Source organism: Globicephala melas, chromosome 3 (genome assembly GCF_963455315.2).
Source record: "Globicephala melas chromosome 3, mGloMel1.2, whole genome shotgun sequence".
NCBI lineage: Eukaryota > Metazoa > Chordata > Mammalia > Artiodactyla > Delphinidae > Globicephala > Globicephala melas.
This window is the reverse complement of record NC_083316.1, coordinates 119329085-119344723: the sequence shown is the minus strand read 5'-3', so window position 1 is coordinate 119344723 and position 15639 is coordinate 119329085. Positions and strand designations below refer to the sequence as shown.

The following is a 15639-nucleotide window of genomic DNA, read 5'->3' as shown; positions in this document are numbered from 1 at the left end:
GAGAGGTAGAAAGTCTCCCAGGTAAAAGAATAAAAAGGTTGGGTCATAAAACCAGAACTCCTCCCCCGCTCTCAGTAAACTGGACCAAGGCAGACAAGGAAGTTACAAACTTAAAGCAGATCTAGAAGAGATTATTGGAAACCCTGCCTATACAACGTAAATTGCAAAGGCACTTCATTCAACCATAAATATTTTTGAATGAATGACCAGACCACTCACTTATGACTTAAAATCTGTCTCTCACTGGCAGCAATGTTCCCCTCATGTCCGTAGATCTGATTTCCCCCATGTGGACTGTCAGAGATTTGAGGGGAGAGTGTTGTTCAGTCTCTTTCCTAGTGCCTGGAACGGTGCCTTAAACAGAAGGTATTTATTATGTGTTTGCTGGCTGCCTGGGAAGGGACTGTCCATCAGATCTGGCTGATTCTGGAGGCTGGTGTTGGTGGGGTCTCCAGGCGCAGGTAGGCTACACTGGCAAATATTCAACTGGTGGCGCCGTACTCTAAGAGGACACATAAAGCAGAGCGAAGTCTCTGTCCCTGAGATTTAAGAAATGGTAGAAGCTCGAGCAAAAGCAGTCAGTGGGGTTCCTCCGCTAATAATTATTTAAATTGCAGCCTTCACCTGGGACAGTGCTGGGTCTAACTGCTGTCTGCGATGATCACCTTGGCTCTGTCGGTCACTAACACGTGGACCTTGTCTCTACTGGATTAGTGTGTCCGGGAGTCCCATGATTCCACTTCTTAATTCTTGATCTTCTGCCAGTTTATTTTCACTGTGACAATTGCGCATCGTAAGTACCCCCACAGGATGACTCAGGGCATATTTCCTCTAATTCCACTTTCACACAGAGGGTCAAGAGAAGAATGGGAAAGAGGATGTGTGTGTGTGAGGGGGTGGGGGGCTGTTTCTCCCCCAGAGGAAGCAGGGAGTTACATGGCGCTCCTACTACCACGTCTGTGTTGTAAGGTAAGGTGTATGGAAGCTAGGGGAGGTGAGGGTGTAGGCTTCCTCCAAGACAGAGTTGAAGCCAACACACGTATTTGAAGATCAGAAATCTCTGCTGTGCTCCAGCTTTGGATTTCCCAACTTGCAAGCAGTACTCTTCACGTCTAAATGCTGAAGTTAGTGGGCTCCCACTCAGTGAGGTCTGACTTGATACGCCGACAGCCTTGGCAATTTCCTTCTCCCATTCCATCCTGGGTGCCGCTATCCTTGAATTCTAATCTGCCCATTTTACCTGCTTAAATCGTCTAAGGTTCTGAGTACAGTGGTGAACAAAACAGACAGAACAGGGCTTTCCAACTTGCTCAAAACCCAAGATGATTTCTCTCCTACGTCACTGCTTTAGTCACCAAAAAACTAAACACCTATTTTTAGTGTGTCTGATCCCAAACAGTATCGCTTCCTCTACTCTTACAATAGAAGCTTAAAAGAATGATAAAATTACTAAATTGTTCCTTTTTCATTAGCAGGAAGCATGTGATCTTACTATCCAGAAGGTGGGGAATGGATAGTGACGAACACAGGTGATTTAGGCCATGTGTCTGAGGTTACCAGAGCAACTGCTAATTATTATGGAGTAACTCTAGCGCAGCTCCATAAAGGTCAGGAGTTAAGGTTTTTCCATTATATATTCTGCTTTAAAATAGGGCTTTTAAAGGAAATTGGGTAGATGGCAGATGGAGAATGACAGATGAAGATCAGGTGAAAGAACTATATAGAGCTCAAGAAAATTGAAGTACTTAAACTTCACAATGTTGGTTGAGAGGATGGGAGAGGAGCTCATGAGTAGCTAGCTGACTTTCTTGTTTCCTAAGTTAGGGCTTCCTAATTTAATAAGAAATCTGAAATCAGTCCAGACGTAGAGGTCTAACTAGATCCACTCTACTTAGCTCCCTGAGACAAATTTCCTCTGCTGTCCTACAAGAGTTACCATTTGCTAAACTGACCTGGAGTCCTGGACAGACCAGCTTGGAGTGGAGGAGTCACCTGGCCATTGAATGAATGATTCAAATAGCACTAACTTCATTTAAAACATACCAAAAGCATCATCTTTCTGTAGGACCCTTATTCTTCAATCAAATAGCAGGCATCTCACTCAGATCATTAGTTACTGAGGATACAACAAATGTTAAAGGTTAAAAAAGAGAATTGTTTCTCACAAAGATGTACTCCACAAATTTAAGAGAATAAATAAAAGAATGTCAATTTCAAAAATGAGTAAATCTATTTTATTTTTTTTCTTTTCTTTTTTTTTGTGGTACGCGGGCCTCTCACTGCTGTGGCCTCTCCCGTTGAGGAGCACAGGCTCCGGACGCGCAGGCTCAGCGGCCATGGCTCATGGGCCCAGCCGCTCCCCGGCATGTGGGATCTTCCCGGACCAGGGCACGAACCCGCGTCCCCTGCGTCGGCAGGCGAACTCTCAACCACTGCGCCACCAGGGAAGCCCCGAGATCGCTATTCTTTTGAAGGATCTCTGCCATAATAATACCATCCATTATGAGAAATACATTTTCCCCCTCAAAAGTAGAGTATTTTAGAATAGCATTTCCTAAACAGTGGGATCCTGTTTTAAGAGGCTGAAGAGAAGCACTGTAAAACCATCTTCTGCAGTCAAATACATTTAGGAAATGCAGCATAAGACATGCCCCTTGGGAGATTCACAACGGACATATTAAAGGCACAGAAGTCCTCTTGTCAAGAATCGGTTGAACTTTGTCCCACTCCATTCTTTCCACCTGTCTCCCATTCCTGCCTCAGTTTGGGGAATGCTGACCCAGAAGTCTCACATCTTTTGTACATGCTGATGCTGACCCACCACTTTCAGTGTCACATACCCTGAGATCTCTTCTTCCGTCAATGCAAGGGTCTTGACTTTCTCGTGTTACACACATAGTATGTGCTCAATAAAAATACCTATTGGCTTGATTAGTTGATGTACTCACCCTCTCTTGATTTACGACCAAAAGGCAAGCATTTGCAAAGCAGCTGGCTGGCTTCCTTGGTGAGCTGTAAAGTATAGCACTGGTGAGCTAACTGGGTTCCCCTGAGGGCCAAGGGCAGGGTGCTCTTAAGCTCCACTACTGTTATCACTGCAGGGACAAAGTGCCAGCGATGACACACGCTTGGCCCTGAGTGCTTTACATTGAGGTATAGCCAGATGTTTTTCTTGTGGAAGTCTATCAGCCTAACGCATTATGACCACGGTTCTCAGACTTGAGCATGTGTCAGAATGACCTGCAGGGCTTGTTAGAACACAGATTGCTGGGCTCCTCCTCCAGAGTTGTTGACCCAATAAGTCTGGGTGGGGCCTGAGAACATGCATTTCTAATGAGCTCCCAGGTGACACCAATGATGCTGGTCACAGGGCCACACTCTGGCAAACACCGTGCTGAGCTAAGACCCTGCCCTGGAAGAGCAGCATGCAGAGACCAAAGCAGACTACAGTACATGGTTTTCTATATTCTTAATGCAGAGAAGGCATTAAAAATAAGACCCCAAGGCTGTTTCCAACTAGAAATGTGTTCCTAGCTAAGGACGCATCTGCTTTCCAGACTGACTAAGAAGGTTTAAAAAGCAGTACTTGAACTCAAATATGATTTTAATTTACCCAATTTAGGATCTGGATCAACCAATAAGATTCCTCCAAATTATATACACAGGGAGGGAGACAGACAATCTCAGATCTAACCCAAAGCGAGAAAAACAGCCTTTCAGAGTTCCTTCCAAGTCCACTTACAGGCATAATAGTGCTGAAAGCCATGCAAAATCGTAAGCCTATTTCCTTCCCTAAAGACACTACCAAAAACTGGAGATTTAAAATGCCTGACACCTACTTACACATATAAAATGCAGCTAAATCCAGAATGAAATTCGTTCGTTCATATGTTTAATTAAACCCCAAGGCTTCATCATCTACTCCATGTCATGGCAAATGGGGGAACTGTTTAAGATTATTTGGTAAGATTAATTAGTGTACAGAAGAAAATGCAGACCCTTTATATGATTTTAGCTCATAAAGGGGGGAAGAAAACAATCTGTGTGAAGGAAAACATCGTTCCATTTGTGACTTCCACTCTGCTGGAAAACGGGGATGCTGGCTGAGCATTGGAATGATGGCCAGTCCCCGCCTCCTCCCATACCCCCTCTGCTGACACGCTGGAGCGATCCAAGCCCACGGACAGCCCTGGTGCTTGGGAAAGAAATCCTGCTGGGTCATGAAGTGTGAGGCCTGCCTCGATCGATTTTTCTATGAAAAAAAGAAGAACCGCTAATAACCAAACACATTTATCCAATAAAAATCGGATGGGTCACCAGGCAGGAATCTCCACCCTCAACCAAGGGAAGCCAGCTGGGCTCCTGACTGGCCCGGAAGATCTTGGCTGGGGAATGGGAAAAGCTGACGGGAGGCCTCTCAGGAAACAAGAATGTGGGTCATGTCAGTGACGAATCTCTGAAAATGTCAAGGGAAGCTGGCCTGGTACTTGGAAGAGCTGTGGCTATGGTGGCCCCAGGAGCCTGAGACGTAAGAGGGAAGGTTCTGGGCTTGTCCAAGAGACAACCACGACCAAGCAGGCTGGAGCCACCGTGGGGGTGGTGAGGAGTAATAAGAAAAGGCACATGACTCCTTGTGAAAATCATTACGCTTTCGAGCTATTTTTCGAGGTGGGGAATGCCACCAAATTTTCAGGCAAAACTGTCTCGAGAGACCTTTTCTGCTTGGAGGTAGGTGAGAAATGGTATCCTCAATCTAACGGGAAAGATCCTCTTCCCACAGCAAACTGACTCAACCACAGAGGAAAACTTCCTCTTTCAAATCCCTGCATCCCAAAGAATGACAAAACAAAGATCACTGGAGCAAAATCATAGCTGCCTGTTTGGGTGTAACTCTTTTGGCATAAAATAGCACTTAGAAAATTACTTTAAAAAATATGCCATTAGTTACCAGTTGTCTAATGCCTTTTATTCCTTTAGTGATTCATTTGGTCCCAATAAATAACAGCTAGGCATGCAGCTTATCAGGTACCCCATGGGATGTGGAGGTTCCCACATGTCTCAGGAACAGGCTTGCCTACCCCAGCTGGTCTAGGTTTAAGGTGGGGCAGAACCTGACTCTACAGTAGAAGTCCCCTTCTTTTCACTGATACTCAAAGACTGACCTGACAGAGAGCTCCAGGCTACCAAGATAGTAAGCCTGTGCGGAGAGATGAGCAGAACAGCCTGGGACATCTCTCTGCACCCGAAAAATACACACCAGGGTTGACAGAATAGAGGGAGAGAACGGATGGTGTGGAAGAGGGCCTCTGAGTCATTACCGGTAACTGCCTTTCACAGTGCTGTACATGTAAATGATATGACAAAAGGTGATCTCACTTAACTGTCACAACACATTTTTGTGGAGGGTATGATGACCCCATTTTACAGATGAAGAAACTGAGGCAGAAAGTCCTAAAGTAACTTGCCTCCTTCCCCTCCAAATCTGTACCTCCTTTACTCTATGTTGGTTTTCTCCACAGAACTTCTCAACATTTGATATTTGAGATACTGATGTTACCTTACTAGAATATAAAATCAATGAGCGCAGAAACTCTAATCTTTCTATCACTCTATCTTCAGCACTCAGAATAACACCTGGCCCACAGTCAGTGTTCACCAATATTTGTTGAGTGAATTTTGACTGAATAAGCAAAACAGAAGTAAAGTTTTAGAGATCTCTCTCCAGGCAAGCTTTCCCCAGGTTTCAGATGAGAGCCGCTGAATCAAATGCAGCAGGAGCCAACAGTGCTTCAGAGAAACAACTCTGCCTGGAAGCAGGCCTTGTTTATCCTCTGAATTCCAGGCACTGTTCTCTTGCCGCCTCTCACTGGCCACTAAAACCAGAGAGGACGGTTGACTCTGGCAGAATTTGAAGGCGTCTGGCATGCACACATCTTTTAGGTAACTAGAAATAACTTGGAAACGCGTGTGTGTGTGTGTTAAGCGGAAAGGATGAGAAAAAATTAGTTTTATTGATGGGGCTACTGGGCAGTGAGTTATTTTTTAGGGGTGGGGACCACTTAGGCAGAGAGAACTCCAAGGCTGGGTTCCTCCATTGCTGGAATCATCCTCTGCTCTCCTGGCCTTCTTTCAATCCTAACCAGCCCCTCCATCCCTACCCCAGCGGTCTGAAAAAAGCCTTCCCCTGGTCGGTTTTAATTTGGGGGAATTACTGCAGTATCTCAAGTCCCTAGGGGGATGTCCCCTGACTACTTTCTCAGCATTTGTTTACTTCCTCCTTAAAAATCACTGTCTCCCAGAAAAGCGATGGCACGAGGCCATCTCTGTTGGTCACTGGGAGAGGAGAGAGAGACTTATTTCTGCAGTCCTTTGTAAGCACCCAGTGAATGACCTCCGTTCTTAGAGACAGGTCAGCCCCACTCCTTCCAGCACCGGCAGCGGGCATTGGGCACGTTCAGGGGCATGTTCAGGGCCAAGGAAGAGCACCAGCCAGTCGATGTTGGTGCCAGGATTAAAACCTAGGGCTTCCTGCTTTCCATGCCTCAGCCATCAGCTATGGGTTTTGTTTTGTTTCTGAACTTCTTAGAATCTCATTTACGAGTCATTTTCTTTCAAAGAAGATTCTGAAAATGGAAAGGCTAATCTCCACGTGCCACTATGCTACGGTGAGAATCTTCCATACCTGACCCAGGCAGCCCAGTGCCATCCCAAGGAAGTTGCCCATGACTCTGACTTGTGTTAGTTAACTATTGCTGAAAAAACTGGCCTAAATTCAGGGGCTTAAAACAACCACAATGTATTCTTTTTCATGAATCTGTGGGGGTAACTGGGCAGCTTTTCTGTTGGTCTTTCCTGGACTCATTCATGTGGCTGCATTAGCTGACGGTGGCCTGGGCACTGGGCTTGGCTGGGACAGCGGGCTTCCTCTCTCTAACAGTCCTTCATCCTCAAGGAGGCTCGGCTGTACTTTTTACACGGTGGCTGGGTTCCAAGAGGAGATGGGAGGCTGCAAGGCCTTGTGGCCTGGGCTTGGAAGTCATATAATGATCAAATCAAGTCAGAGGGTAAAGGCCGGCCTAGATTCAAGGACTCCACCTCTTAATGGGAGGGGCTGCAAAGATTCTTTGGCCGTATTTAATTTATCACAGGCCTTGGAGACAGAAAAGAGAGAAGATAGTGACTAAAGAGTATCATCTGTTACCAAGCAACGTATGAATTTAGTGTGGCCAAATCTTATAACTTTTCAGAAGAAGCTGGAAATCTAGATTAAAAAAAAATTTACTAATAGACTACTTTTTAGAGCAGTTTTAGGTTTACAGAAAAATGGCTCAAAATAACTTAGAGTTTTCATATAACTCTCCCCTTTCCCTAAGTTTCCCCTATTATTAACACCTTTCATTAGTGTGGTACGTTTATTGCCACTGATGAACCAATACTGATACATTATTATTATTGCTATTATTATTAACTAAAGTCCACAGTTTACATTAGGATTCACTCTTTCTTTTCTATGGGTTTTGACAAATGCATAATGTCTTGCATTATGCATTTAGTAATATCTACTATTAGGATATCATACAGAAGAGTATCACTGTCCTAAAAATGCCCTGTGTCCTTCCTGCCCACTAATCTTTTTACTGATTCTATAGTTTTTCCTTTTCCAGAATGTCATATAGTTGGTATCATACTATACTGCAGTCTTTTCAGAGTGGCTTTTTTCTCTTAGCAGTATGCGTTTATGGTTCATCCATGTCTTTTCATGACTTGATAGCTCACTTCCTTATATCACCAAATAATATTCCATTGTCTGGACGTGCCACAGTTTGGTTATCCATTCACCTGCTGAAGAACAACTTGGTTGCTTCCACGTTTGGGCAATTATGAATAGGCAGGATTTTGTGGGCCTAAGCTTTCAACTCATTTGGGTAAACACCTAAGAGCGTGATCGCTTGATCGTTTTTTTTTTTTTTTTCGGTACGTGGGCCTCTCACTGCTGTGGCCTCTCCGGTTGCGGAGCACAGGTTCCGGACGCGCAGGCTCAGTGTCCACGGCTCACGGGCCCAGCCGCTCCGTGGCATGTGGGATACTCCCGGACCGGGGCACGAACCCGTGTCCCCTGCGTCGGCAGGCGGACTCCCAACCACTGCGCCACCAGGGAAGCCCCTTTGCTCAGCTTTTAACTGGGTGGTTTGTTTACTTACTGTTGAATTTTAAGAGCTCTTTATATATTTAGTATACTGGTCCTTTGTCAGATATGTGTTTTGCAAATACTTTTTCCTAGTCTGTGGCTTGGCTTTTCATTCTCTTAATAATGTCGTTCCCAGAGTAGAAGCTTTTAGCCTAAATGAAGTCCAACTTACCAATTTTTTCTTTCATGGATTATGCTTTTGGTGTTTCTTTAAACAGTCATTGCCAAACCCAAAGACACCTAGATTGTCTTTGGGTTGTCTTCTAGAAATTTTATAGTTTTGCATTTTACATTTAGGTCTATGGTCCATTTTGAGTTAAGTTTTGTGAATGCTGTAAGGTCTGTGTCTAAATTCATTATTTTGTGTGTGTGTGTGTGTGTGTCTAGTGGTTCCAGCATGAAATCTGGATTTTTGTGTGAAGTGACCTGATCTTAACGGTTTGTTCAATCTTTTTTTTTTTTTTTTTTTGGTGGTCGTGGTGGGGGAAGAACTAAGTTCCCCCTCCCCTAACACACACATCTGTAGACTGTTTTTCTCCATCCTGGATTATCTCTGCCTCTCTCATCCCCTTACCGGAAATGCTCTTCATCCACCCATATCATCTTACCTAGTGCCCACCTCACATTTCATCTACGCCACTTTTCCCGACACTGACTGGTTTGTGTACCTAACAGATACCCAGTTAAGAGTTGTTGAACTCTAAATGCACTTCTGAGCTCTAAGCCCCATTGAGCACTGCCATTTACCACCATTTTTCCTCCTCAGCCAGAGTGTAAACTCCCGGGGAGGCCAGGAATCCTCTTTTTCTCCTTTACCCCAGGTAGCTCAGCAGAGGTCTGAGCATAAACCAGGTCAGCACTATTTGCTGACCATTTTAGATGAGCTAAACTTTGGTCTCGGCTCACCAAGTGTCCTTTGATCTTTAGGAGAGACAGCAACCTCAAGAGGTCCAGCTGAGGACCTGCTAAAGATAGGCTCCCTGCAGCCTTGCCCTGGCAGGCCTGAAATGGTGGCATCTCAGATTCTGATGCCTGATTTAGCATTATGTCCACACAAACAAGAGGACCTTCATCTCCTTGGAGAATTAGAAAAGATTTACAAAGGAGACAGCAAAATGTGGCCTCCAGAGTACCAAGGGACGCTGAGTCACAAACAAGTTTCTTTCATTATGATTGTTATGTGGTCAGAAGGATCATTCCAGTCATTATGAAAACAATGAAAAACAAATGAATGAAATAAAAAGAACACACAGTTTTCTGGTGACTGGTTTCCCCACGCTGTGCCTAATTTACAGTCAAGGTAATGGTAATCCCCCACCCCTCGACCTGGTCTTGTGTTTTCATCTGCGTCATTAAGTGTCCCCATTCAAGGAGCTCTGTGCACCTCCAAGTGAACAATGACGGAAGGAATGAAAGGGTCCAGGACAGAGGCTGAGACCCAAGTGGTCTCGGCTGGTTGCAACTGAGTCCCAGCACCATGGCAGAGGGTGCCTCAGAATTCACTGACTCAGGGAAGTACTGTGGCTTCCGCTTGCCGGGATGACCTCTCATCCATCTGTCGGTGGTCCAATCCCAGGCCAGGCCAATCCCAGGCAGAATAAATCTGGCAGGCACAAACTGGGCAACAACATCTCCTGGCCCTGGGTTTCAGAAATGGGTGGAGAACCAGCTGCAGAGTGTTTAGGGCTGCTGGCATGGCCCTCATCAGGTCCGTAGCAAACGCTGGTGTCAGCACTGCTTCCACCTCAAGAGCAGCCCTCCTGGAGCTCAAGATTTCCAGGTATCAGTTAGCTATTCACTGGGCTTGGAAGACAACAGTCTTGCGGGAAACACACCCACATTCCTACCTCCCATCCTCCACCAGAGGCAAACAAGTGGACTGTTCCTGGCCTCATCCTCCCTTCCTTGGGAAAGCCCCCCAAACATACACCAGGTAGGGATGCATCTGGCGTGAAGCAGGCAAAGTGACCCCCAGTGTTTTATGTAAAACAAATCACATCTAGATAACTGAAAAATAAAAAATCCCAAGCCCCCTCCTCCATGACCTGTTTAAAAGACCAAACCCCCCATTTCCACATAGCTGCCAAAGTAGCCTCTTTGGACACACTGTACTCAACGGTGACTTGGGGGGGCTCCCAGCCCCCAGCAGCTGAAAACAAAGATTAAAGACCACTAGTTGGTGCCGCCGGCTAAAATCAGGGAGTCTTAAGTAACCTGGGCTAGAAATTCAACCTTGTTCATTCTGAGCAACAAATAACTCCAGCAACTGCAAGGAAAACGGCTCCAGGAGTACCCTAGAGAGCCATCCATCAAGGAAGGGAGGCTCCACAGGCAAGTCTGGCCACGGAGAACCAGAGAGGACTCACTGCCCACAAGCTGAACAAGTTAAATTATTTTGAGCATTTGAGGCTAGTTCTTGGTAAAAAAAAAAAACACATCATCTACCTGATAACAGGTAATTACATTTCTTGAATATCAAGGTAGGACTTAAAGCTGCCAACAATGAAAAAGAGACCTGATTTTCTCAATGTACAATTCCATCTTACACTGTTGCTGCATTTTCTAAGTGCCTCATATCCATTTTAGAGTCATTTTTCCTTCCAAACCTTAATATCCCTCAGTCCCTTCTAAGGCAAAAATTGTTAGACCCATTTTGCAGATCTGTAACTATGTTGGCAAGATAGAATGGCGGAGCGCGATCATGCAACCACAGCAGGGAGAGGGGCAGGAAAAGGTTCTGACATCCTGGGGCCTCACCAAGAGAAACAACTGTCCTGAAGGCAATTTGTGGCTGAACCTCAAACTATTTTCACCAGAGAAAGGCAAAGTCAACTCTGTTCTTCCTGAGTCTTATACAACTGTGGCTGGAGAGTCCAGCTGTTTTGTCATGGCCTCACATTCTTTATGCAAAGGCTCTAGTGGACAAGATTTATGGGGTGGTCCGAAGAAGCAGGCTAAGTAATGTGGGATGTAACCACAAAAGAGAACTTTCTGGCCCAAGCAGAGTAGATCTAGTTTCCGTGGAGGGTTGGACAACCAGCCTCAAAACTGCCTGTCTCAGCTGTGGGTGCTCGACACCCAAGAATGAAGCAACAGAGGTTCTTCTCCTTTAGAGAATGTGCTCTGTGATCACGGTCATGCTAAGGTTTGAGGAGTTGAAGACTCACAGAGCACCTGGGAGCTATTTTCTCTGGAAGTGGACACAGAGATAGCACTGAACATACTCAACATAATCAGGGAGAAGGGAAACTGTGACAACACAAATGAGTGAAGCAGACTTAGCTACAAATCTACTGAGCTACTACAGTGCCCGGATGTTTGTAAAACTAAAAGAAATTGCTTTTCATGCCCAGCAGCCAGCACAGGCAATGAGCCGTCACCAAAGCCATCTCAGCAGGTAAATCAAACATCACCAAGGCCAAGAAGCGGTATGTTAAGAATAATGATTCCCCTTTGAGATGATGACGCTTAAAAACTCCAAAACAAACTTAGCCAAGCTTCCAAGTTGAGGGAGAAGGTTTAAATCAGGTTCATGGGACAATACTCAAAGTCAGATGGGGCCAGACAGCACATTCTGGGCAGAATGGCTGAGCAAGGGCTCCCTGTGGCCAGCAGCCCGACGTCATACTTACAGTGAGTTGGGCCGGGTGGGTTTGAGCACATCCAGGTCTGGGTCACTGGAGTTCATGTTGGGCTGTAAGCTGCTGCTAGAATTAAGGATGCTGTTTGCGTTTGATGAGACGACAGATTCCAAACTGGAGTCGATGAGGCTGTTTCTCTGTTCCTCTGGGGGAAGAAAAAGCCACAAACTCCATATTAATATTATTCCATAGGGAGAGTCTGCTCCTACCTATACCAAAGTTTACAAATAAAGAGATTAGATGGAGCTCTCTGGTGCCAATGAAGCTACGAAAAGGACATAGGAAAGGATAAGAATTACAAGTGGGAAAGGAAGAGCCCAAGAGTAACAGGTGTCTTGAAACTTTAGAGCAAAACTCCGTCCTCCACTTAACAGGACACATCTCCCTTGACAGAAGGGACACATCTCCCTTGACAGACAGGACACATCTCCCTTGACAGGACACATCTCCCCTTTCATATGACCAGCCTTTTCCTAAGAGTGGCCCCACCACCGCACCACAAATTGTGTCTTCTTTGGACTGGCAGATGGTCAGAACAGAGAGAGCCTTCAAAGCCCCCTTACAATCAATCATATCCTCTTGGTTTGGTGACATTCACCCTTTATTCTAAAACTCCTGCCCCCAGCATGGTCTTACTTGCCTAAGCCATGTCCTACCTTTGACCCTATAGTACCATGCCATAAAATATCTACTCTTTGGACATCCACTTCCTTATGGCTCTGCAGTCTAAACCCCTGACCACTCCCCAGATAGACTCTTCTGGGTTGCTTCTAGCTCCAAGTATTTGATGTTGAGCTTCCAGTTAATTCTTTGATCAATAGATCTGTAAGGACTACAGAGTAGTCTGCATATACAAAACTGAGTCCATGTTCCAAGCAGTCACATTAGTGCTTGGAGAATATTACCAAGTCAGAAGGGAGAAAACCCGAGTTCCCACCACTGACTGGCTGTATGGAGTCAGGGAATATTCCTTGACTCTCTGTTTCTTGGTTAATGCAGCTATAAAATAGGGAGCATGAGAAATGCCTTACACAGCTCGGGGAGCTGTCATGAGGATCAAGTGGGATCACAGGCAAGAATGCGTTTTGTAAACTTCAGAACCTTGCTCAAAGAAAAGAACTTTCTGTTTCTTCACATCTTTAAAAACTTGGAACCATGCACTGAAGAAAACATTTTGGGGATTATTTAGCCAAATGGCATGGGCACCACTGCTGCAGCAAAACATTAGAGACATACAATGTCATTCTTGTTCCACATTCCTTACAGATACACCATATTGGAATCAACCGATGTTTTGGGCAATCAGTTTACGTATCAAGAAATGTCACGTCTGGGTTAATCCTCACTGGACCTTTCTGAAATGAGCCAGAGGTATACCATATCCCTAAGAAGAAGACTAGGCTCGCTGATATGGTAGTTTAGAGGTCAAGAAGTGAACTCAGCTCTCTTTAGGCAATAAAAGGGATGAGGCCATGATAAAAAATACTCTTCCCTTGCACTACTCATGTATGTAAAAATATACTTATGAAATGATGTTAGAGTAATCTTCATATTAGGTACACACATACAGAAACACACAAACATACATCTATACACCAATACCACCTAGTATCTTGGCAAATTCTCAATGCCATGTTTGAAGCCCTACGGAACACTTAAAAACCCCGTAAGGCTTATGGGAGATTCCTGAACTCTAATTAGGTTTTGAGAAAAGTAGATTATTGATTCCTGAGGTTTAGAACTATTCATATTTCAAAAGCTTGAGTTCCAAAGAGAAACAACAAAGAAAGAGAAATCAAAAGAGTTACATTGAGCCACGATGTAGAAGGACTAACAGGGCCTGCAAATGGGTACTTGCTACCAGGAAAAAAAACAACTCTAAAATTACATAATTAGAGGATCATTGAGGGAATGGACATGCCATTTATCAGTATGAATCAGTATAAGTAAAATTTTCCTTTGCACAAAATACTCATATCAAGACTCCTGAAAAAGTGTGAGGAGCCCAAGACTACCTTCATTCCAAGGGGAGTAAAGATGACACATCTTTGGGGCTCAGTGGAGATGTATTCTGCTTCATATGGGAGGAGAGATGAAGAGTTTTATTAACTCTGGTTTGAGGCCAAGTTCGCAGGACATAATAATCTGAGTTCATAGGAAATAGAAGAGTATAACTAAAGCTCTTATTTCTCTGTGATTACATTTACTTGTCCATGAGAGGGTTATAATTCTATGAATTAAAAATAATGTCATACAAAAAGAATATCAGCTTTTCTAAAATATTATCAGGACTTTTTTTTTTTCTGCCTTACGATGCATTAGAAAAACAGAGTATCTGAAATGAAACCTTCTTCGATTTTCATTTTTTCAATAAATATTTATTGAGCTCCTCCTGGGTACCAAACCCTGACCCCAGACAGCAGACTCTGACACTAATTCGTTGGTATTTTAATCAGATGTATACTAGACTATTGATTAACTTGCACATATTCACTTGTTCATATGTTTACCTTTCTCAGTATAAGCAACCTAAGGTTGGGCATGTGACAGACAACACTTTGAAATCACAATTTAAAAAAAAATTATATAAAGATGCTTTGCTTTATAAAATATTTTATCAGAATCCTAATGTTCATAAAAAGATCTGATTCTAAAAAATGGACTTAGGTAAAAGTTTTAAGAACATATCTCCCGTTACAGTATTATAGACTGGGTCTCTCCACGAGCTAATGAGGAAGGCCGTAGCATGTGGAACATGATATTTGTTTTTTCTTGTTTACTTAAAAAAATTTTATGTTGGGGGGGCTTCCCTGGTGGCGCAGTGGTTGAGAGTCCACCTGCCGATGCGGGGGACACGGGTTCGTTTCCCGGTCTGGGAAGATCCCACATGCCGCGGAGCGGCTGGGCCCGTGAGCCATGGCCGCTGAGCCTGCGTGTCTGGAGCCTGTGCTCTGCAACCGGAGAGGCCACAACAGTGAGAGGCCCGCGTACCGAAAAAAAAAAAGAAAATTTATATTGGGGTATAGTTGATTTACAATGTTGTGTTAGTTTCAGGTGTACAGCAAAGTGAGTCAGTTATACATATACATATATCTATTCTTTTTCAGATTCTTTTCCCATGTAGGTTATTACAGAATATTAGGTAGAGTTCCCTGTGCTATACAGTGGGCCCCTGTCGATTATCTATTTTATGTATAGTAGTGTGTGTTAATCCCAAACTCCCGTAAACCCACAACAGAACGAGGATATGGGCGGATAATGAGGACTTGACTGTCCCTGGACTGGCAAAGTCAACAGAATAAAACAGATGGCTACGCCCAAACTGAGCCTGAGGATTTCTAGTATTCATTTACTGGAGGACACAGAATTCTTTCTGCAAAAAATAAATTCTTTTTGAGATTATATTTTGACTTATAGTTAGATATCTAGGACCTGTCACATATGGTGTAACCTACAACAAAACAACAACAAAAACAAAAGATCAGGGAAAGGAGTTTTTTGTCCAAAGAGAAAATGCCAAAAAATTAATCATAATATTCCACAGTTTTGCAGACAAGATGGCCAAAGACGCAGACTCTTTACTGATATCCCTCCATGGGCCATATGATAAGGAAATCTGAAACCTGGCACTCTCTGACTACAAGATCACTACAGTTTTCTTTGACAGGAGACCTCACGTAATGAGACTGAGAGCTTCTAAGCGGACAGATGTCTAAGCTGAAATGCTGACGATCCTTCCTGAGGGTGAGTAGGAAGGTGATTATTCCAGAGAAGGAGTGGGGAGTGAAATCAATAGCAAATCAAATGTTT

At 44.2% G+C, this 15639-nt stretch overlaps 1 protein-coding gene across 8 annotated transcripts in view; it reads right to left on the bottom strand.

The window, feature by feature from the left end:
* The window catches only part of ARHGAP26 (Rho GTPase activating protein 26), a 470178-nt gene that overhangs the window by 61286 nt on the left and 393253 nt on the right, over positions 1-15639 (bottom strand). For all 8 annotated transcript variants that reach the window (XR_004036031.3, XM_030841061.3, XM_060296385.2 and 5 more), the window contains one exon: positions 11821-11974. Coding sequence is in view for 7 of the 8 variants with exons in the window: in XM_030841061.3 (XP_030696921.1) it covers positions 11821-11974 (154 nt within the window). In the remaining variant the exon portion in view is untranslated. The remainder of the gene's footprint in view (positions 1-11820; positions 11975-15639) is intronic.